Source organism: Papaver somniferum, unplaced genomic scaffold (assembly GCF_003573695.1).
Source record: "Papaver somniferum cultivar HN1 unplaced genomic scaffold, ASM357369v1 unplaced-scaffold_135, whole genome shotgun sequence".
Lineage (NCBI taxonomy): Eukaryota > Viridiplantae > Streptophyta > Magnoliopsida > Ranunculales > Papaveraceae > Papaver > Papaver somniferum.
In genome coordinates this window covers 1,162,429-1,187,442 of record NW_020622713.1, presented here as the reverse complement: position 1 = coordinate 1,187,442, position 25,014 = coordinate 1,162,429, and the positions used below count along the sequence as shown (strand labels likewise).

Sequence of the window (25,014 nt, the reverse complement as noted above, 5' to 3'; positions counted from 1 at the left end):
AGTTATGTTAATTGATTAGTTTGAAAATGATTTATAGAAATCTTTATCATTTTGGAGAGATTAGAAGTATGAATGCTGGGTTCAAAAATTTTGGTTGAGATGAGTGACCATAGTGACCAAAGAGATGTCTCTGAGTCTTCACGTTAGCAACAAATATGTCTTTTATGTTGAATCTTCTCCAGATGTAACTTTGGATTCACCATGGCAACACCTGTAAAACATTATGTCGGAACAGGCATGGTATTCATAGTTATATCAATGCCGACGCACCATATTTTCATGTACCAGGGAATATTCAATCAACACAGTGTGGTGGCGTTGTTGTCTGTCGTCCATCCATGCTGGCATTTGTTGGAAATTTTCATAAATGTTCGCCGCTATCCGGGGGTTGTCTGGGGGCGTAGCCATGGAGGCAGGGTCTTCATCAATTCTGGCATGGTCTTCATCACTTCTAACATGGTCTTCATCACTTCCGGCATGGTCTTTATCACTTCTGTCATGGTTTTCATCACTTCCGAATGTAAAAAGCAAAAATCGTTTTCAAAGTGGGGAATATTTAGGTTTCAAATCCCTAACCCTAACGAGAATGCTGACAGTGAAGATGGAAATGGGGGATGTGATTTTGTTTTTTGATTTTAAGTTTTTAGATTTTTATTTTGAGGGAAGGGTATTTTAGTATTTTTCCCCCCCAAAACACCCTTAGCAAACATTATTGGTTGAGAAAAATAATTTATATCCCCAATTAATATAAGTATCCCCCAATCGCGCGTTCCTAATTTGGGAAAGAATTGACCTTTTCGTTGTGGTTGCAATGTAGGATAACAAGTACAGTGGTGTAGGTTAAGAGTATCATATTCTTCTACTCTCTTATTCGGACATTTGTCTTGTCCGAGACTCTGAAGCGTGCTGCTGTATACAACATTGTATCTATTTATTGATTGTGTCTGACTGTCTACTTGATTCTCTTGGAATTATATTGGAGTTTTTCCATACAGATTGCTAAGAGAAATATTGGGTGTGGTTGTTAGACCCCTGCTTTTTCAATTTCCATATTTACAGTTACATTAACACCAAATAAGCTCAAATTTTTATGTATTAATCATACAAGCATGAGAGAAGTTTTCATTGAATTATAAATAAGATTGTGCATCCTTGAATTTATCGAAATAAGATCCATGCACCAAATGGTTAGCTCAAGAACAATGACTAAGTTGTACGTGAATCATCAAGCAATCATGTAATTCAATAACTCTCAAAAACTAAATGAATTATTTAATTTTCCAAAACAGTTTGTGAACATATTTTCATCTCGGAGTTCAAAAACTTTTTCTATCTGTAAGTTCATGAACTGTCCGAATCAATTTGTGTACTCAAGTTACGTAAAGTATCCAGAGACCTCTTAAAACAAATCACTTCTCTTAATGACCAAATCGGTTCGTATGTGAACTAGAGAATTTAAAAGCGTCTAGAGATCTAAAATCAACCAGTTCACGAGCTGACAAAATTAGTACGTACGTATAGGTAAGATAATAATAGATTTAGTTCATCAAGCATATTAGCAGTTCGTAAAATTCAGTTCGTGTACATGAGTATAATTTGATGTCCCCTATGCACTTCTTACGTAATTATGATATGTTGAACAATAAATTATCCTCAATTTATTACGCGATATATTTTTCGCAACTTCCATTACTTCAAATATAATTCGAGATTTATCAAGTACTAGCTTGAACTAGAAATTTATTCTTTGCAATATTCATTATAATACCAAAATCATACGACATTGTCTCAGTATATAGAATAGTAGAAATTTTATTAAATTAGAAGGTCGGTTTTCACATAACTTTGTTTATAAAGTCTTACTAGATGTATCTATTCTGTTTTCTTTGGTAGTCAATCTTCAAGGTCGAATGGTTAATTTATGATACTAAACACACACACAAAAACACACACACACATATAGTCCGAGATTAACATTAATAGACTATAAATCAAGATATAGTTTTAATCAAATACATCTAAAAACAAGCTTTACATGCCAAAACCTGTGAGTTTGACTGAAAAAAATTCTAACACATTTCGGTCTTTAAAAATTAATAATTTATAATGAATTCGCAAAAGTGGCACAATATTTCAGAAAAGAGCTTTAGCATCATTGCAATAGGATGTACTTGTCAATCTAAAAGAATTACGAGAATCGGTTTCCAGTAAGGTATATATGTAAATGAATTTGAACCTAACAATTTTAATAAAAAAAAGTTATGTTTAGTTCCTAATAAAGCGAAATAATTCAAACGAAATAATAATTGATTACATTTTTGACAAGTAAATTACTCATTGGCTAATTTCCAGCTAGATGGTATTGTCGCTTCAAGAATCCAATTCACAATATTTTGTAGCGAATGAAAGCGATTGATCCATAACATTGTACAAAATACGTTTATTAGATTGTTGCATTGCTCCTAAAATAAAAGCAGGCCTATTTGTATCCACTCGGAAAATTTCTAAGCAAATAATTCCATCAGATGTTACCACAAAATTAGCTTTATAATCTGGAATAACATAATCGGCTTGTTGAAGATGAATTGTTATGGAAGGATAATTAGTAATATCAAATCTTCCTCTTGGACGAAAACAAACATTAAAATTGTATTGTGAACCAATATATTCAATTCTGAGGTCGTTAAAATGTGCCTTCACCAAATCTGCAACTCTATCAAAATGATCTTTATACATAAAGGATATTGGAGTGCCAGAATCTATGACAGTGCCACCTTCTCCGTGACTGTTAAGCTTGAAAGTACCTCTAGGAAATCCCACTCTTTTGTTACCTACACTAATATCTTCTATATTTAAGTAATAAAAAGAAGTTCGAAACGTAGGTATAACAGTGGGAGTTATATATATTTTAAGACCTACATCTTTAATCGTCGCATCCGTACCAAACCTTAAATATGTATCTGATCCCTCAATATTCTGGTTCAACGTCTCAAAGCAATAAGAAAATTTACCTTGTCCAGCAGCACCTACAGTAGAAACTCTATAAATTAATGCTGTCGGGACCATCAAATTTTATTAATTAAACGATATATTAATTAACCGATAAATTAATAATTATTAATTTATATATTAATTAATATTTTATTAACTTATAGATAAATTTCATATTCATAATGTTAGACAAAATTGATGCTTTCGTCATTGTAAACTTCGATCAATAGATAACACAAGTTATAGACAATTTGGATGAACATACAGATAGTGAAATCACTCAAGACTTGCAAAATTTGATCGAGAAATTAGGCTATCGCAATTCAATGATTCTCGAAGATGTCCTAAATTATCCGAAAGAAAATGAAGTTACACAGTTGTTGACTGATGAAAAAATAATCGAGAGCATTACGGGAACTGATAAAGATGTGGAGGAAGATGATGAAAGTTTTACAATAGACCCCCCTTCACGAAGCGAGGCTATTAAAGCGACAATCACATTGAATAATTTCTTACTGAGCTATGAGAAAACAACACCAAAAATTCTTACAATGATAAAAAAAAATAAAGATGAAATTCAATGCGATATTGATTTTAGCAAAAAATAGAAGTCAATTAAATCATTTTTCAGAAAGTCTTCGTAAATCACTAATGTATTAAATATATATATGCATTATTAATTTATATTTCATATGGGGTCTACATAGGTAATCAAAAATGTATTATCTTATAATTTTAGCGAATTATTAATTTGGCACGTTGTCCCCGACTCGGGACCGGACAAAAATATTATTTAAAAGAGTTTATTAAATAATCGAGTATTAATTAAAAGAGTTTCTACTATAATTGGTTTATAAAAGACCATTGTCCTAATCCTAAACCAAGTATTCCTGCAATAATATCTGGTTTGCCATGTAAATGATTATTACCGAAAGAATTTTTGAAATTTTCTTGGAGAAAACCACAACCTATGCGTAATTCAATACTTTCAAGACCACCAGTATCGGATCCTAAAGTGAATTTTTCTTCAGCAACAATACCAAATGTAACTAATCCACTTATATATCTTGTTACATAAGTGCATTGACCATCAAAATTGCACTTATCTCCCTTGCAATGAGGATGCGTATTACAAGGAACATGACGATATGTACTTGACGAACGCCAAGGATAAATTGGCATATCTTGATTGAAAGATTTAGAGGCACCTTCGCATTGAAGCCACGTCTCATCACTACCTGAATCAATCATTAAATAATAATTCATGAATGATTGTCGTTTACCAGGAAAAGTACCTAAACCAACCTTTGCAACGTAAAACCTTATTGGTTCGTAAACTACAGGAAAACGTGCAACATCAAGATTCTTTGAGCGTGTAACATTTCTCTGGAGTAATATTTGCGACTCAATATAATGTGTTTGGAATTTATATTGTTTGACAAGTCTTTGAAGCCTTTCGTCTCTTGTTAAATGGTCACCTAAATACAAAGGTGATTCTTTGGAGTCTTTATCAATGATTTTCATACTAAACCCTTTTTTAGGATTCACCGCGATGACTGAGTTTAATATTAGTGAAACATGAGTAATTGCCAGAATAAAAATGAAAAGAGCTCCCCTCATTTTTGAAGTTTTGATTTTGATTTTGATTTTAATTTTGATTTTAATTTTATGAACATATATGTGTGCAGTTTTGAACTTCAACTTATAGTAGTGCATTGAAAAAATAAAATCTTACCTTATCTGTTTTTTGTTTTTTAGAAATTAAAGAGAATCTTTTGTTATTAATATGTATTAATACTCATGCATGCACATAATACAAGGACTACCATTTGGACTGATGCCAAAAAAATCTATTAAATCTTTGGATATCAAGATTCTTAAGAAAGCATATCAATCAGATCTTTGATTATAATTCCAACACGTATTTTACGTGAAAATTTTAAATGGATATTGTTAGAGCACAGCTCGGTCGAACTCGCAAGCGTTCCTATCTCAAGCTTATTTTTCAAGTTTAGTTGCCAAAACTATAAATCTTGATTTCTAGTCTACTTATAGCTAAGTCTCGGATTAGGATAATAAGTGTAGTTGAGATTTAGACTCCACGGCGTTCATCGAATGAATACGAAGAACTACTCAAGGGAACTTGTAAAACTTCATCAACAAAAGGTATGTCGAGACTTGAACTTATCTATTACTCAAAAGTCTATCTATTTTATCTCCTTTTTTGAGACAAAAGTCGTATTGCTATATAGACTTCAATTATACACATTTGCTATTTCGAGCTGAGTTAATTAACTCATTTATCTATTTCTCGAAATATGTGTTGGTAAGATTTCGCTTTAACCAAGTTCATCTTTACTCTTGACGAAAGTCATGTTGATTATTTCAATAACTTGAAAATCGCTTTGATGCTAATAGTTCGTGGATAACAACTATTGCCATCCTCTAAGAAAGTTTTAATGATTGAAATGAGAGTTTAGAACAAGTAAGCATGTTTGGATATAAGCATAGTGTGTATTCACATTTGTGTATAAATCCAAAACCGGGAACCTAAGTATGTATACCCGTATGTGTACTGGTTGGTTGTTGGAAGTCCGGAATCTAAGTATGTGTACCCGTACGCGCACTGGTGGAAGTTCGGGTTCCGTGAATTTCTGCTGGAGTTTGGAATGTGAAATGGTATGCGTACCCGTACGCGTACTGGCGTAACCAAACTCATTCCAGATACTTAGGTATGCGTACCCGTCTGCATACTTAAGTAGGTTACTTTCTAAAATCGGTTTGTTCATGAACTAAAACATTTATATAATAAGGAATGCAATCTTTTGCAAACTATGGCTATGATGTTCTTGAATATATTCGAGTGAATCAAAATCGATTTTGCTTCATTTGTGTCTTGTATACTTCTATGAGATCTAAGCAATAGAACAACTCTCTAACTAGTTTCATTTGGACTAGTTATGGTGAAGATGAATAAGGTTAATGTTAAAGTGCTCATATGGCTAACCATTGGTTAAGTATTGTTGAAACGACTGGTTACACGTTTAGGTACGGTTACCCAAACCTAAATGAAGTTACATTTCATTTGTGTATAACAAGCTAAGTTCGATCTAACGGTTGAAAGATATTATCTTGAATCTAATCAGTTTTTCATCTAACGGTGAATATTGGATGCTTTATTACCAAGGTAACTTAAATTGCAAACCCTGATTTAAAGACTATATAAAGGAGAACTCTAGCAACTGGGAAACCTAACCCCCAAACCTCCTGTGTGATACTAGTTGCATAAGCTAGAGTCGATTCTCCCTTAACCTTAGTTTTTTCACGAAACCCGGTAGGTTAACGAATTAAAGACTTCATTGGGATTGTGAAGCCAGACCCAACTATTTCTCTGTAGTTGCATGTGCTGATCTTTCTATTTTCTATCGTGACAGAGTACTATCTTCTTTAAGATTTGATCGAGATTTTATATCCGATAGGAAAGATAAAAAAGTAGTCACAAACACCTTTGTCTCATCGTTTGTGATTCCACAATATCTTGTTTCGTTATCGATTAAGATTATTGTGAGGTGATTGATATTTCTAGGCTGTTCTTTGGGAATATAAGTCTGATATATCAATTTGTTCTTGTTCACCTCGATTTATCAAAAGACAGAACAAAACTTGTAGGTTTATCTATGGGAGACAAATTTATCTATTCAATAGACTTTTCTGTGTGATACAGATTTGTTTATCAAGTCTTAGACTTTGGGTCGTAGAAACTCTTGGTTGTAGGTGAGATCAGCTAAGGGAATAAAGTGCGTAGTATCCTGATGGGATCAGAGACGTAAGGAACGCAACTGTACCTTGAATCAGTGTGAGATTGATTAGGGTTCAACTACATTCCAATCTGAAGTTCATTGGTAGTAGGCTAGTGTCTGTAGCTACTTAATACAGTGTGGTGTTCAAATCTGGACTAGGTCCCGAGGTTTTTCTACATTTGCGATTCCCTCGTTAACAAACTTCTGGTGTCTGTGTTATTTTTTTTCCGTATTATATTTTGTTATATAATTAAAATTCACAGGTTGTGCGTCGAATCGATCAATTGGTAAATCCAACCTTGGGTTGTTGACTGAAATTGATTGATCCTTGAACATTGGTATTTGGTACCGTTCAAGTTATTTCTCTTGTATTCAATCAGGCTCGCAAATTCTTATTTGTTTTATTGCGATTGAATCGAGAAATTGAGATATAAGTCTTTGATATACTTTTTCTAAAGATAGAGTCTGACTGTCTAGTTGATTTTCTTGAAAGTATATTGGAGTTAGTCCATACAGATTGCTAAGCGAAATATTAGGTTGTTGTACCCCCACTTTTTCAATTGGTGTCAGAGCAGGCAAAAACTATAAACCTAATAAGTTTGTGTTTGACTGATCCCTAAATTCTATCCCTATGGGAAATGTAGTTGGTAAACTTGCTCTCGGCATCTGTAACGCAGGCCTGAATTTCTTAAAGATTGTTCAAAGCTTATTATCCATAAGACCTCCGGTCTCTCAAGATAATCTCGCTCCATCTAAGACTTTGGAAAACTTGGATGATGAGGAAAAGCCTAAGAAAAAAAATTAAAAATTCTTCTAAAAAAATTGTTTGAGAAAACGTGTTCGATGCTCAAAGATATGGAATCTCATGATTAACTCTTAATATTTTTGAGGAATATTATCGTGATGGATCAATCGAAAAAGATCTATTTAAAGCGTTTTTAAATTCTTAGAAAAACTTGATTCTTTTAAGGAATTGAATCGTTCTGATAAATGTTCTAAGCCTGACAATTCATGTGTACAAACTATGTTTCCTACCAACTCCTATGATATTAATAAAAATTTCTCTGGTGAGTTTTGTGTAGGTTCTAATGATCGGAAAACGTTGTTCCTTGGTCATAGGAAAAAAGATTTAAAAAATTCTATTAACCCTGAGTGTCATCATTACTATGATTATAAACGTGGCACATGTCACAAATATCAACCGGCAAAGTTGCAGAAGGATCACTCTGCACTTCACGCCACTTGGTAACAAGGTTGGCTTTACCCCATTTGTATATAACTTGAAGTGGGGAAAGTAACGGTTGACTATTTTGTCTGGGTTAATTTATTTTGTAATATTTTTTCTTCTTTCCAAGGTTAGTTAAAAGTGATGTAGTCTCTCTACTATTCACTTACTGCACTGTACTGATTCCCTTAGTGTGCGAACCTTGGTTGGTAAACGTTTTAAGAAATCCTGCTTTCCTTTTGTTGATCGCGGTTCATGAATGGGTCCAAGCTCATTCTTGGGTCTATAAGAACTAAGGTACGCGTACCTTTCTTCTACCTTCTCTTGTCCGCGTACGTGAACGTTTCTAGGGTTCATGTATTATCTCCATTAAAATCCATCCTTGGGGATTCATAAGTAACTAAGGGTTTCTTTCATCGTCAAGGAGCAAATCAAGTAAGTTATTCCTTCTCCTTGTACTCTCAACTTCTAGATCTCGTGGGAAACTTCAAGGTTTCAAAAAGTTTGGATTCATCATCTTCTAGAATGACTTTTCCTCAAAATCAAGACTCTATTAGAATTAGATTTGTCAATGATTCTAGTAGTATGATCTTTGAAAGGATTTCTTCTAGTGGTTTTATTTTAGAAAAGAAGTTGGATATGGTTAGTGGTCATAAAGAAGATTTGATTTGTTTTGAGAAATTTGATCTTGAAAACATCTTGAATGGTCTTGGTGAAGGTTTTGATACTCTCACAAGAATCTTTTATGCTAACATTCATGATGTTAATCTTGATGACATGGAATTCAAGACCATGATAAATAGAGAAAGGATTCTTGTTAATAGAGAGTTGATTTCAAGGATTACCAAAATTCCTTTCGTTAATTTTCGCCTTCCTAGACCAAGTGATGAAAGACCATATTATGAAACCATCTCACATGGTCTTTGTGGAAAGAGTGTTAATTGGATTGAAGAAAAATTTTCTACTAAATTATCTTAGTCTTGCTTTGATATCGTTCGGAAAGCTTGGTATCTCTAATCTTTGTCCCTCCCCGGTTGAGAATTCTCGTTGGAGTCGTGAGTTTGCGGAGTTGGAATATTTCCTTTAGTTGGGAACTCAAAGTCTAGACATTTGTGGGTTTATCATTTATCAAATGTTGTCGATGACATCTTCCAACAAGAAGTTAGGCTATCCATTTTTGATGAAGCAAATTTGTCGCACCTTCTCAATTGCTCCCATTGGAAACTCTATTGGAACTCCCAAGCTTGTTCACCCTTGTACCTTTAAACGTATGAAGGAGAATGCTTGCAAGAGACAAATATGTAATACTCTTGTTGACTCATGTGATTCTTCCTCCATGAAGCTTCTTCACCAAATTCACAAGGGTGTTTGGAAAATTGATTCCAAGGTAAAGTGTGTGTAAGAACAATTACTTGTGATTGCTATTAAGTATCCGGAAATCAAGGAGGACATGGACAAGATTTGTGCCACATTTATGGTCTCCGACGATGAAGATGATGATTAGTTTTTTTTTTTTTTCGGATTTATACATTTTTTCTTGGAAACTTCTTATGATGAGAATCTATTCTTGTGTTTTAAGAAGGATAACTAGGGTTTGGAATAACGATTTTTCTGAGTACACATAGCTATGTCCAACGATTTTCGTCTTGCAATGTTTTTAGATTTATTTATTTAAATTCTAAAGTTTATTTGGAAGATGATTTTGGAGTATTAATCTTTATGGTTTTATATATTGCAAATTGTTATGGGATATGTGTGTTTGCATCCGTGAACTATGATTGTCCCATACATGGTCAAAAGTTAACTCTATTATATGTCGGTATGAAAGTATTGATAAAAGATAGATTGAGCTTTTGACATACAAAAGTTAAACCTATTATGTCTTTATGCAAATATTGATGGAAGATAGGATGAACTTTTGTTTACAAAGATTAAGTCTATTGTATGTATCTATGCAAATAGTGATGAAAAATAGAATGAATCTTTGAATATTCCGCAGTATTGGTCTTTGCCTGATCCACATCTTTGTGTAAATACTGTGAGGCTCCGTAAGTTTTCTTATGTGAGCATTTCCGATTAAATTAATCATGGATTCACTTGTGGTTATTTTAGTTGAGTATTTTGGATACAAAATTCATGTTTCATGAGATTTGTTAATGTCCAAAGAAATCATTCTTTTCTCGTAAAAGTAAGGTTGCTCTTTTTGTTCTTTTGGAATGACATTTTATGGGGGAGAGTTCTTAATTGAACTTGTGCTTAATTGTCAAATCTTTGTGGAGAGTGCGGCTGTGGAATGCTATATGGGTTATCTTGTATCTTTATAAAATCCTTGATGAATGCATTTAGTTTCGCTATATGTGCTTCTCTTTTGGTCATGAAGTGTCTCTATGGAAATTTCATTAGAATCCCACTAATTTTCGTACCTTTGCCAATTTTGTAGAAAAAAGGGGGAGAATTAATGTGTAGTTCACACTACAAATACATATGGTTTACAGATCATTATGTACGAGGGAGTGGTTTTCATGTGAGATGACGTATTGACTAAGAGGGAGTGATACATATCACCATAGTATTGTTGTGGAAGTTGTGATACAATTGAACTTTGATGCTAATACTATGACACTGTATTACAGTGATTGAGAGCTGATGTTTTCTCATTGTTATAACTACAGATCTTCAACAACAATGATGCAGAGTTGAACACATTTAGAATCATTGGAGTACTTGGAAGTGACGAAGATTTCGAGTAATATTGAAGAACCAATGAGATCAAGCATTTGGATTAGAAGCTACAAAGTTTATTTATTTTATATTTCATATGTATTGATAGTTTTGTCACTAAAATTGACAAAGGGGGAGATTGTTAGAGCACTGCTCGGTCGAACTTGCAAGCGTTGATATCTCAAGCTTGTTTGTCAAGTTTAGTTTCTAAAACTATAAGTCTTGATTTCTAGTTTACTTATATCTAAGTCTCGGATTAGGATAATAAGTGTAGTTGAGATTTAGACTCCACGGCGTTCATCGAATGAATACGAAGAACTACTCAAGGTAACTTGTAGAACTTCATCAACAAAAGGTATGTGCAGACTTGAATTTATCTATCACTCAAAAGTCTATCTAGCCTATCTCCTTTTTTGAGACAAAAGTCGTATTGCTATATAGACTTCAATTATACACATTTGCTATTTCGAGCTGAGTTAATTAACTCGCTTATCTATTTCTCGAAATATGTGTTGGTAAGATTTCGCTTTAACCAAGTTCATCTTTACTCTTGACGAAAGTCATGTTGATTATTTCAATAACTTGAAAATCGCTTTGATGATAATAGTTCGTGGATAACAACTATTGTTATCCTCTAAGAAAGTTTCAATGATTGAAATGAGAGTTTAGAAAAAGTAACCATGTTTGGATATAAGCATAGTGTGTATTCACATTTGTGTATAAATCCAAAACCGGGAACCTAGGTATGCGTACCCATACGTGTACTGGTTGGTTGTTGGAAGTCAGGAATCTAAGTACGTGTACCCGTACGAGTACTGGCGGAAGTTTGTGTTCCGTGAATTTCTGTTGGAGTTTGGAATGTGAAATGGTATGCGTACCCATACGCGTACTGGCGTAACCAAACTCGGTCCGGCTACTTAGGTATGCTTACCCGTTTGCATACTTAAGTAGGTTACTTTCTAAAATCGGTTTGTTCATGAACTAAAACATTTATATAATAAGGAATGCAATATTTTGCAAACCGCGGCTATGAAGTTCATGAATTGATTCGAGTGAATCAAAATCGATTTTGCAACAATTGTGTCTTGTATACTTCTATGAGATCTATGCCACGGTTGGATGACCAACGATGCCCGTTGAAACCCCACACTATCGGATAATCGCAGTCGCTAAGTGGGGACAATGTCGGTGGAGGGATGGGTCTTTTGGAACTTCGTTAATATGACATCGACCTAATCTATTGTATATATTTGTTGGATTATGTGTGCATTATATAGGTGCGATTTCATCCTAGAAAACTATTTATTATTACATTTGTTTAAGGAAGTAGATGAATGAACTTGTTTGCATAATCGAAAGGGAAATCATGATTGGTCTTGTTCTGTATTGAATATATTTTGGATTACCATCGGAAGATGACAAAGGTAGAACCTATCTTAACTTATATGTTGATACTTGAGGTATACCTGGACATAGCCTATATAATATAGCTAGTTGTAATCTGTCACAATTTACATTGGAAATCAAGGTGTAAACGATCACAAGCTATATTGGAATGCAAGTTGTAACCTGTCACAAGTTATTTTGGGATTAAAGTATAACCAGTCACAAGATAAATTGTGAAGTTAGTTGTAACCGTTCACAAGTTACTTCGGGAAGCAAGATCTAACCAGTCACAAGCTACTTTGTGGAGCAAGGTGTAACCGATTACAACCTATATTGGGAATCATGTTATAACCAGTCACAACATTTTTTTTTGAGTGATGGTTTAGTTGGTTCTATCCTTCCATGGTTCACATATTTCCTCATGGTGTGTGTGAATTAGGGTTTTGGGTTTGTTAAGATGAGAATCTTATAGATGTCGACATTATTTGAACATGTACATAACTCCTATCATTAAGTTTTCAAAGATATTCCCTGATTCTCAAGGTGATCCTGGTCTGAAATATTGAAAAGCATTTAATTATGATTTCCATCATATATGTTTTAATTACCAGCAATTAAAGCATATCCTCTGGAAAATATTATTAGTTAATGTGCTAGACTAATAATAGAAGTTTTCTATGAGTGTTTTCATAAATATGGTTTGGCATTTAAGTGGAAATAGGAAAACCGAATTTAGGTACTTTAATGAGAATATCTTGAGAGTATTTTCGGTTTTGGAATTTCCTTATTTTCCAAACAACCTTGGTGTATAAATACTTGAGTTTGCATTTCTTGCAAACTATCCTAAGAGCGAGGTAAACTTCATTCTTGTTATTTCTGGTGGATCCGTCTATCCGGAGAGGAAAGTACCCTAATTAGACGAAATCTCTTACGACCGCTCGTTTAAAGAATTATGTGGATCAAGAAGCTAAACGAGTATCGTTGGTGGGTAACTAAATAATTGTAGTGGTATTAGTTTTCGATTGTTGATTTGATTGATTAACGGGTTGTTGAAACATTGATTACACCTAGTTTGTTTATTCTTGAGAACCTTCTCTTCTGATATAAGGCTCACTCAAAATAGATCAAAGTATTGATGGGATCTTTAAAACCATCTTCGGATCTATAAACATCTTTTGGTAATCCATTTTAAAAGACTCAGTTCTGTGTGTGATTGATCACAAGAGGATCCAAGTTGTGTTGTACAACTTATTATTGAAGACAAACGAAGATTTGAAGACAACGAAGTTTTTCTTATTAGTTTTCGTATCTTGTGAATTGTGTTCACAACCTTGATCGGATGAGATCCAACTAGAATCGGTTCATCTTTAATAGACTTGATTGATTAGTTGTGTGAGATCGGTATCGCTTTATAGTTTCTCTTTGAGATCTATAATGATTGATTGCGAATCTAGAGTTTGATTATTTCGGTAATCAAAAGATAGATTGATCTAACCAGACAAAGGAGACTATTATATTAAACAAAATAGCCTTTGTCAACGACACATTAATATCTTATAGAAAGATTGATTAGAGTGGTTACCAAAAAGATTCTTCCTTTGCTGTTTGGAATACGATACAAAGGATTGTTATTCACGTGCGTGACTCTAGAAGTTGAAGGCGCAGGGATACCGAGGAAACTAAGTAGATATGGGTAGTCTTCTTGGTCTCAACTATACGAAGTTGGTATTAGATTTTGTATAACAGTTTAATTCTGAGAGTATACAAAACTGGACTAGGTCCCGGGATTTTTTTGAATTTGAAGTTTCCTCCTTAATTAACAAAATCTTGCCATGTCATTTTTTTCCGCATTATAATTGTTATTATAATTAAGTAAATTACACATGTACGTTAACTCCGTAACACTTGATATTGATCCTATAGAGTTTCGGTTTAATAACGTACTTATTATCAAGTGCACATTTTGTTGTCGTATCGTCTCTATCATGTATCAATAGTCAATCACACAAGTGATCTTGTTGTTGTATTGTGTTGTCTATCACATCTCGCCAAGAGTCCTACAACACTAATCATTTTTAAATATAAAATCCTTCCTTCTTCTAAGCTTTTAATCCTAAAAATTTGGGGTACTGTTCCCTCCCTTTCCCTAAGAAATAGCTAGTTTTTAACCAAACAAAGGTACACGAGGACTTCCTAAGCGGTCACCTATTTTAGTACTGGTCTCACCTTGTATTATCTATCACTAGCTCGCCAAGAGCTACCTTATTTTCATAGGAGAATGGCTGAGGTTTTATCGTTGGCTCGCCAAGTCTATGAGCGTTCCTCTTTTAACCTGGCTTACGATAAGATGTGCAGAAAACTACACATGTTAACAAAAATAGTTACGTAATTAATACTTATGATTTTGTTTCTTCACGCCAACCACACCAACAATCTAATTAACCCAAAAAAATATTTTGCCATCCAATGTTGATAAAGAAGCTTGATTTTAATCGACACCCGAATATACTCGTATCGTACGATATTGTATTCATTTCAGTAATGCTACATTTACCGTGAGAATTTTCGGAAGAAATCACGAGAAACAACCCTTGGCCCCATCAAGAGAAAAACAAGTGGGTCCGGCAGTACTGTCTCTCGTATTCGCCACGGGAGATATTCAAGAAAATCCATCCGGCGGATTTGACGGAATAAGGACTGGGTAGGAGATGTACGGTTGAAAACACGATTTTATACCAGTGCTGGCATGCGGTGTGTAGGATTAATTACAAGTATAGTGGTGTAGGTTGAGATTATTATATTCTTTTAATCTTCTTATACGGATATTTGTCTTGTCTGAAGTGTCTTTTAATTTGGAGAAGAACGGACCTTTTCTTTGTGGTTGCAGTGTAGGATAACAAGTGTAGGGGTGTAGGTTAAGAGTATTATATTCTTATACTCTCTTATTCGGACATTTGTCTGGAGGACTAGTTTGATTCTACTTCTTCCTCTTCTTTATTCTTGAGGACTAGTACTACTTCATCTCATGCTCCATTCCTTCATTTTTTCTTTCTCTCCGCAGAAGAAATTTCTAGGGATTTCTCATGCTCCACTCCTTCATCTTCTCTTTCTCTCTGCAGAGGAAATTTCTAGGGATTTAAAAAAAAAAAACAACTCTTAGATTTCCGTTCAATCACCGATTATGCTCGGTATACAGTGGATAAACTCGTTTTAAGCAAGAAAAACAATGTCCTCACCGTGAAACCCCTATAGGGGTACTTCTTTCTAAGTTCGATTTAGGTTTTGAAGAAACAACACAATGGTGAGTTTCCATCTTCTTCGTATATAGAATAGTAAGTCACCACAAGTTCTTCTACAGTTATTCTAGGAGTTTATCAGAGTTGTTACTTATTAGTAGAATGAGCTGAGCTCAGATTAGGTGGTGTACTGAGTAGAGAATTTTTGGGGTTTTTCACTTCAAGACTTCGAATAGCAGGCAGGACATCTAGCTATCCTATATTTAGAACTCCTAGTATTTCCTTATTTGAGTATATCTTTATTTAGAGTTCTAGTAATATTTTAGGTATCTAGCTTAAGCCTATATAAACAGGCATAAGGATTGTCTCTTAATACAATCTTTTAATCAAACATATTATTTATCAGTCTTATTATTCGTTAAACACGAATTCTCTTTTTATCTTTTCTTAATTTCTTCTTAAATATCGTCTATTTCGCATCGCTTTACTTCATTTTATCTTACTCGTATTGTTATTAAAATGTTTAGCAGTAAAGAAGGAGCAGCAATTGGAATAGATTTAGGACAACAAAGTCATGCGTTGCAGTATGGCAACATGGTCATGTAGAGATTATTGCTAATGACCAAGGGAATCGTACTACTCCATCTTATGTTGCCTTTACTGATACTGAACGTTTGATTGGAGATGCTGCTATGGATCAAGCTGCTTTTAATCCTGCCAACACCATTTTCAGTAAGTGTATATTAGGTTATTGTAAATTACTAGTTTAGTATCTTTATGTTATGAAAGAAATGAGGTATACTCGTATGTATACATGTGTATGATCTTAGGTTATTGAAACCCAGCCAATTGATCATTTCGTATTTGGCATGAAACTGCACCAATCTTAATCTTCCAAATTATTGTGGTTCTCCAGAAAGGGTATCAAACTTTGATATCCATATCAAACTTTAATTAAGCCACGCAAGCCGTTGGTGGTTATTTATGTCTTTAGTACTTTTCTGTTGTTTTCTGAGTTTGTTTTTTGCTTTGTAGATGCAAAACGATTAATTGGCAGGAAAATCAGCAATAGCCTTGTTCAGAGTTGTCCCTTCAAAGTCATTGCTGGCATGGACGAGATACCCATGATTCAAGTCGATGACAAGGGAAAGGATATACAGTTTTCAGCTGAGGAAATCTCATCCATGGTTCTGATTAAGATGCGAGACACTGCCGAACCTTATCTTGGTTCGAGCGTTAAGAATGCTGTTATTACAGTCCCTGCTTACTTCAACGATTCTCAGCGTCATGCTGCCAGGGATGATGGTACAATTGCTGGTCTAAATGTAGAGCGAATCATTAGTCAACCAACGACGGCTGCTTTTGCTTATGCCGTCGATCAGCGAGGAACAAATAATGATGCGGAGAATGTTCTTATTTTTGATCTTGGTGGTAGTTTTAATGTCTCACTATTCACAATAGAAAGTAATATATTTGAAGTCAAGGCTACAACTGGAGATACACATCTTGGAGGAGTGGAGTACGATAATCGTATGTTAAATCACTTCGTTCAAGAGTTCAAGAGGAAGCATAACAAGGACGTTAGTGGGAACCCAAGGGCTCTGACGAGGTTGAGAACATCATGTGAGAAGGCAAAGAGGATTCTCTCGTCTACTACCCAGACAACCATTGCACTTGATTCTTTGTATGAAGGAATCGATTTTCATATGTCTATTACTCGTGCTAAATTCGAAGACGTGAACTTGGATTTGTTCCTGAAATGCATGGAACATGTTGAGAAGTGTTTGAGAGATGCAGAAATGGACAAGAGCTCTGTTCACCAAGTTGTCCTTGTCGGTGGATCCACTAGAATTCCCAAGGTTCAGTCTTTATTTCGATAGTTTTTTAACGGAAAGGAACTATGCAAGAGCATCAACCCTGATGAGGCTGTTGCTTATGGTGCTGCAGTGCAAGCTGCAATTTTGAGTGCGGATGATGAGAAGATTAATGACTGGCTGTTGTTGGCTGCGACTCCTCATTCTCTTGGTATTGGGCCACATGGAGATGTTATGAATGTGTTGGTCTCAAGGAATGGTTCCCACCATGAAGGAGGGGAAATTCACTATGATCTCCGACGAACAAAGGCATGTGTCGATTGCTGTGTATGAGGGTGAAAGAGCCAGAAGCAGCGAGAATAACCTTTTGGGTAAACTCACTTTGTCGGAAACTACTCCAGCACCAAATGGTGTTCACGACATTTCCGTGTGCTTCAGTATTGACACAGATGGTATATTAACTGTTTTTGCTGAGGACAAGTTAACAAAGAGCGAAAATAAGGTTAAATTTACAATTGACAAGGGTAGGTTGTCGAAAGATGAGATTGAGAGTTTGGTTCTAGAAGCTGAGAAATACCAGCAAGAAGATCAAGAACACCAGAAGAAGGTAGAGTCAAGGAACTTATTGGAGAACTACACATACAACATGAGGAATACAATCAATAATTCTGGATGGAAGCTAGCATTGGATAATAAGAAGAAGCTCGAGGATGCAGTCAACGGTGCCATTCAGTGGTTGGATGAGAATGAATTAGCTGACGCAGATGATGTTAACGACAAGAGGAAGGAGTTGGAGAATGTGTGCATCCCCATCATAGGCAAGATTTACCAGCAAGGTGGTGCTGCACCCAAAATCGAGGAAGACAAGAGGAAGGAGTTGGAGAATGTATGCAACCCTATGATAGCCAAGATTTACCAGCAAGGTGGTGCTGCACCCAAAATTGAGGAAGTCGATTAAAGTGAGTTATCTTTTCTACTTTTGATTCATCTAATTTCTTGTCTTAGAAATCTCGAACGTTTATTCCTCTCTCCGATGATCACTTTTTATATTTCGATATACTTGGTTAAATTTTAGGTAGTTATTTCTCTTTTATGTCATTCTGACGACCAGATGGTTGCTGTTGGCTAAAAATATTTTAGAAGCCTCAGTTCGAAAGTACTTCTAACATACAGAGTTGGGTGATGGTGATTGCATATTAGCAAAGCATACAGAATTGCTATCTATTGTTGCACTTTTTTAACTACTACCATTTTTAAGTGTTACTGTGTTAATACGGATACATGACTATCTAGTATCTACCATTTGATTATTTTCTCTAAAGTGTGTCACTGTGTTGTACAACTGCATAAAGTTGAGATGATGAACGATTATCATCTTCTTTATTCAAGTATAGTTTTACTTGAAAATCTGCAGAATTTCTACTGTTCCTTTTCCTCTTTGTACAAGAAATTACAGCTAGTTATGGGTCGGGGTCGTCCCAGAAAAATGAAGCAAAACCCAGTGTTGGATTTCCGTTCAATCAGCGATGATGCTTGGTATACTGTTGATAGATTATTTCTTTTCAGGAAAATGGAACTTAGTGTGGGGGTCTTTTTCTAAAGTCTGCAATGGTTTCACGGCATCAGATTAATTGCACAATCGGAAGTCCCAAGTCTTATGGATTTCACGAAATGTTTGATCTTTTGGCTTGTTTTGCTATGGTTAATTTTTTTTCTTCTTTTTTGTCTGGTCCAAAGTGCTACGGTTTGTCTTGCATAGTTTATTTTGTTTTAACATTTTTCCTTCAAAATGTGATTTACATTTTCTCATGAGTTTTAACTTTTAAGTTCTTATCCAAAAATTAAAAAAAAATCTACTTGAAGGCCAACGTCATAAATGAATGAGTTGGTAATGTTTACCTGCTTCAGTATCTTATATACTAGTACTATTTTCGTAGATGATACTTTTTCTTGCAACTCATAGTAAATTTATAATTATGAAGCGTGGAGATTTGAGACAACAACACTCTATAAATTATGCGATTTATATTAATCATGATTTACTAACCATTGAGTGACCAAAGCTGAATTCGACAAACCAACATGTTAACAAAATATGATCAAACCCACCCTTCCCGTCGGGTTCATTTCTAACCGGCAAATTCAGGATAACACTATTTTAAGTTTAACACACGAAATTTTAATTTCTTTAAAAAGAGAAAGAACAATAAGGAATTCATGGCCATTAAGCTTGATCTTTCTAAAGCATTTTGACAGATTGACATAGCCTTTCATTCTTGTTGTTTTCTGAAAATTACGTTTTCCCCAGGTGTATACACATAAATCATCACTCGCCACGTGTCCAGGGAATTACACGTGGAGAGCACACAGTTTGGAACATCAAGACACGATGCAACATATCAACACCCAAGTAACATCTGTCATCAGCATATGTTCATTATCGAACTGATCCGATGGTTAGGAATCATGGAGCACTGAAAGAACGAGCTACCGCGAAGCACTGAAGAACTCCCAAGGATTCACTTTATTCCATCTCGAGAAGGATCTAAGATCAACGACCAGGGATAATCCAACTGACATGGATGTGATGGGAGCCGCAGACAGCTGTCTGGCGCGTGCAGACAGCCCCAACCACCCGCACTAAACACTCTAGACATAGGGTACATGTCAACCAACCTGTGGAGGAGAAAGAAGTGACTCGTCGTCGGAAGGCATAACCGCTGGGGGCATCAGTTGAAGACGAAGACACCAGCGGATCAGCACAAAGAACAAGAAGATAAGGTGGCAGTCGACCTTAGCAGTGGACCCCATGTAGTATCCCTATAAATACCCCTCTCCATTAAGAGAGAAGGGGTCGACCAGTTTTGAGTAACTAGGGAAGCGTATAGGAAAGAGAAATAAGAAGAGTAAGTATGAATCATATTTCCCCTATAGCATCGTTGTTCACTTAAAGTCATTCGACTATCTTTGTAACCCCTCAATACATAGTGAAACACCAACCCCATGGACGTAGGCCTTAGTGCTGAACCACGTAAATAACTGTCTTATTGACATTTCAGTACCTTACTTTCTGTTATTATGATTATGCTTTGTGATATATGCATCTTAACTGTGTAGAATGGCTGAATCAATCCCTCCCGACTAGAGAATGACGAGTCCGAAAACTCTGAGTCGACGAGTCATACTGTTTTGTGCCATTTCACATCTGTTTTACTTCTTATAACGCTTTTATTTACAAATGTGAATATTGTTTGTGAAAACATGGATACCACCGTGATTTACGTGTTCACACCAGGATTAGTGTCACATTATTTGAGTAGAAAATCCATCCGACTGAATATGGATTAATTAGGAGAAGAGTGGAGCTTTTCTTTGTGGTTGCACACCGTAGTATAACAAGTACAGTGGTGTAGGCTAACAACATGTTTGTTTTTTCCTCTACATAGGTAGAGGGTTCTACGTAGAGGTTTACCTCTATATCTATATAAATATCATTATATAATGTCTCTTAAAATCATGTTTGTTTGACCATTATCTAACAACTCTATATTGTGCAGCAAATTTTATATATTTCTCATTTTACTCTTGTAAAATTCAAAAAATCCATGAAGACCATTACAACCAAAGATGTTCAAAAATTGCAAAAAAAATATATATTAGAAAATACAATCAAAGATGTTCTCTTATTCTGAAACGGGGACGAAAGTATCATTTTTTCTGAAACGGGGTAAAAGTATCACTTTTTTTGAAACGGGGCAAAATATCACTTTTTCTGAAAAGAGGCGAAAATATCACTTTTTCTGAAACAACGCAAAAATATCACTTTTTTCTGAAACGGGCGAAAGTATCACTTTTTCTGAAACGGGACAAAAAAAAATCACTTTTTCTGAAAAAATCATTTTTCTGAAACGGAAAAAATATCACTTTTTCTGAAACTGAGCAAAAATATCACTTTTTCTGAACAGGGAAAAATATCACTTTTTTTGGAACGGGCGAAAATATCACTTTTTCTGAAATGGGGCGAAAGTATCATTTTTTTCTAAAACGGGGCTAAAGTGTCACTTTTTCTGAGACGGAGCAAAATATCACTTTTCATAAACAACACGAAAGTATCCATTTTTATGAAAAGGGAGAAAATGTCACTTTTTCTGAAACAGAGAAAATTTTAGATTTTGAATTAAGGATTATTTTTAGACAATATAAATTTGTTCAACGATATATTAATTATTTGAAGATTTAATAGAGATAGAAGGTCAAAGATAACACCTAATTGTTACTATTTAATTTCCTTTATATAAATTGAGATTTGCCTCTATTTATATAGAGATATTGGAAAAAAACAAACAACAATACTAATGGGACCCACCACTACATAGAGCCTAATAGAGGTTAGCGTCTCCGTGGTGGAAAAAACAAACATGCTGTGAGAGTATTATATTCTTTTCTTTCACTCTTATTCAGACGCTTGTCTTATCATGAAGTACTACTAGTACTATCATCCTCTGCTCCATTATTACTTTTACCCAATATTCTTCTCTTTTCTCTCTGCAGAAGAAGAAATTTCTGGGGATTTCAAAAAAGAAGAGCAAAAAAATGGGAAAAACAGATCAAAACCAACAGTTAGATTTCCGTTCAATCTACGATGATGCTTGGTACACAGTAGATAGACTCGTTTTAAGCAAGCAAAACACTGTTCTTACTGTGAAATTCTTTGAGTTTGATGAAGATGATGATGAGATGTTCAATGTGAAAGATTACAAAACAGTGAATGAGTTGGATCAGTTTTTGAACCGGTTTCGTCCAGCTTGTCTTCAGGTACAAGATGGAGAGTGTTATGATATGAGACGTGGATCGGATGTCTGTGCATTACTCGAACAAGGTGAAGATGATCAAAAGTTCTACAATGGTGTCATTGAATCGGTGAGTTGGCTCTATCACTGATTTATTTTAAGTGTTAAGTTCTTTCATTTTCTTTGTTTCATTTCTTTGTATGTGCATGTGGTTTATGTTAGGGTATTGGTGGTGGTGAGTTAGTGAGTGTTATTGAATCGGTGGGTGAGTTAGTGACTGATTCAAATCTTGATTTATGTGATACTAGCCATTTATGTTTGATTCAGAGTTTTAGGGGTTTACCTTTAGTTGATTGTTTTATCTGAGTCCACTAATCAGTAGATGCTATAACGTGAGTTATTGAATCGGCGGGTTGACACAGTAGCTGATTCTTAATTGGGTTGTTTTAGTGCAAATTCTTTTATCATTCAGGGTTTTAGAGTTTGGTGTTAGTGGTGGTGGTGGGTGGTGTTGGTGAGGACATAGAAAATGCTATTGCCAATCTGACTTTGTTGAATATTGATATTATATGGTATTAACAACAGATCGAACGTGAACCTCACACACGCAAAGGAGGAGAAGAAAGGTGTTCCAGCATACTTGTGGTGGGTTGGCTAGAAGGTCCAAATGCTTGGTGTACTGAACAGATGGGGATTAAACGCATTTGCAAACTTCAACCAGGATCCCCATTATTTGATTACTCGCTCGCATGTTTCATGAAGAGGTCACGACAACATCTCGATTCACTTTTGAAATGATAACCGTATGCAAGTCGGTAAGGTAATAGAAGGGTCCGGAGTGTGGGTTATTTTGTTTATGCTTAGCAGCAAGTTACTAGTATGGTAGGAAAACCAGGGAAGTAGGAAGTTATGGATGGAATCATATCTCTACCTTTGTAAATACTCATGTCCTCTAGTGCAACTCGATTTTATTAGATTGGTCGTAAATTCGTCTCTTGTGTTTGCTTAGCACAATCTTCTCTCGTGTTTGCTTAGCACAACCTATTAGTAGTTTTCTTTACACTTTTACTTTACCAGTTTCCCAATATGTTTTAACAGTAAATCATGTATTCCCAGTGGGTTCTTGATGACAAATACTAGTCTTACATTTCAGAGTTTGCATAAGATGTCTCAAACAAGCAAAAAACAGCTGATTTTACAGGCGAATAAAGTACACAACATTTCTTAAAGACAATTATCAGAAAGGAAAGTTGATGCACTTAGCTTGGGGACTCAGCTCACTAGTGTTGCAGTTTCTTCTGAACAGGCAGAAGATTTTATACAAAAGTTGAACATATAGTACTGCAATTTTCTGGAATGCAGGAAATTCCTTTGATTTTAAACTCCCTGAAAGTCTTGTTTATCAGGTTGTAAGAATAAAACCTGGCAAACTTTACATTCCTCTGGAAACCCCCATATATGTGTTGATCCGTGCTAGGTGGTGGATTATAGGTTTCTAAGATAATCTGGTCTTTTCCAGCAACTGAATGAAAGTAAACAGGCATATGAAAAGATATATAAGAAGGTAGTCTGACATTCACTTCAGTCCAATCTTTTTCACTACTAGCAGTAGATGTTCCAGTCTCTTTGTTGTGATCATGAAATTTCCACATCTTCACTGTGCGATCTTTTCGACGTATCACGGTTAGACATCCATCCATTTCTAATAATCCATAGCAGGAACGCACAGTATACTCTAAAATGGTGAATTTGGGAATTAGGATCACCCTAAACTTCTCCGATCCGATATCGAATGTCCATTATGGATTCAGATTACTCAACCGCCTCTACATAATCATTGCTACGTATCCAAGGTGCAATGCCACTGTACATAAACCAATATATGGAACCATTTTCACAAGCACTGATATTTCCATTTGGTTTACATGGAGGTGCATCATCAATTATTCTCCACATATTGTCCCCTACAGTCAAGACCTCGCAAACTTGCCGTTTTTTGAATCTACCTGCATACCACAGAAAGATAACTTTATGTTTTCCAGTACTGGGATCGAACCCAAAATAACATTCCGGCTGCTCATAAACTTTCAAGATGACATTCTCTTTCTCTACATTTGTAAACACCGACGACTTGATCCATGGTGTTACTTCTCCGGTGCTGACATTGTATATCTGAACAGCAAAGATGTCAGGCAAACAGATGAATCCTCTAATAGGTCCCAAAGTTGTAAGATTTGAAATTGACTGAATTTTCCTGACGGTGTGAATTTTGACTCCTCTGCTATCAAAGTGCAAATTACCTGACAAGAAAGACTCATAACCCCTGGTGTGATCCTGACTATATCCTGCGGTACTCGGAACCACAATTAAGAAACCTGGGCGTGCTTCAGAAAGGCTATGGTGTAAATTGATGAAGTGTGCATCGTGTTCGATAATCGATTTCCAACTTTTACACACGCACTTGAACCGCATAAGTGACTTCACTGGCAGTCTGCTCAGTATCTGAAAAACCACGAAATCGTCGTCGATAATTAAACTACTGTCAATGTGATCTGCATTATTATAATCAACACATATAACCCTCCTCCTCTTCGCACTTCTTGTGTTTCCTCCTCTTGTTTCGCTGCTTCTGCTTCTCCACATCCACATATCTAACTTGTTAATTATTGAAGACTAATTAATTATTTCCTAAAGTTAGCCATTTTTTATTTAGGGAAGGGGTTTCCTAAACCGGTTAGAATTCTTGGTGGCCAAGTTTGTAACCTATATAAATAGATAGTTAGGCCATGTAGAATTTGTACATTGTGTAGAAAACGATTAAGAGATCGGTGAGAGATTTCTTGTATAGCTTTTAGGGCTAAAGTTAGGGTTTCGTTGTGAGAGAATATTGGTGAGGAACAAGAGACAAGGTTATCGTCTCGGGTAATTGTTGCGGAGTAACCAAGGGTTTTCTGGGATTCACACGACGTTGTAATCGTTTTTGTTCGTAGTGGATTTGAGTTGGTGCGGCTCAAAGTGGACGTAGAAAATATATACAAGTTGTATGTATTG

General features: G+C 35.3%; 4 protein-coding genes across 4 annotated transcripts; 2 read left to right on the top strand and 2 right to left on the bottom strand.

Annotated features, from left to right (window-relative positions):
• Positions 1 to 2,370: 2,370 nt before the first annotated feature.
• Positions 2,371 to 3,066, bottom strand: LOC113334267 (aspartic proteinase nepenthesin-2-like). The gene has a single exon (XM_026580603.1). It carries the CDS (start codon positions 3,064 to 3,066, stop codon positions 2,371 to 2,373), a length of 696 nt encoding a protein of 231 aa, XP_026436388.1.
• A 251-nt stretch (positions 3,067 to 3,317) lies between these two features.
• LOC113334266 (probable mediator of RNA polymerase II transcription subunit 37e) lies at positions 3,318 to 18,131 on the top strand. The gene is made up of 5 exons (XM_026580601.1): positions 3,318 to 3,438; positions 15,945 to 16,091; positions 16,395 to 17,218; positions 17,267 to 17,384; positions 17,428 to 18,131. The coding sequence occupies exons 1-5, from the start codon at positions 3,318 to 3,320 to the stop codon at positions 18,129 to 18,131; spliced, it is 1,914 nt and encodes a 637-aa protein (XP_026436386.1).
• Positions 18,132 to 21,654: 3,523 nt separating this feature from the next.
• Positions 21,655 to 23,115, top strand: LOC113334188. Its single transcript, XM_026580534.1, has 2 exons — positions 21,655 to 22,093; positions 22,549 to 23,115. Exons 1-2 carry the CDS (start codon positions 21,767 to 21,769, stop codon positions 22,759 to 22,761), a joined length of 540 nt encoding a protein of 179 aa, XP_026436319.1. The 5' UTR covers positions 21,655 to 21,766; the 3' UTR covers positions 22,762 to 23,115.
• Positions 23,116 to 23,775: 660 nt separating this feature from the next.
• On the bottom strand, positions 23,776 to 24,612 carry LOC113334265 (F-box protein At1g11270-like). The gene has a single exon (XM_026580600.1). It carries the CDS (start codon positions 24,610 to 24,612, stop codon positions 23,776 to 23,778), a length of 837 nt encoding a protein of 278 aa, XP_026436385.1.
• Positions 24,613 to 25,014: the final 402 nt, after the last annotated feature.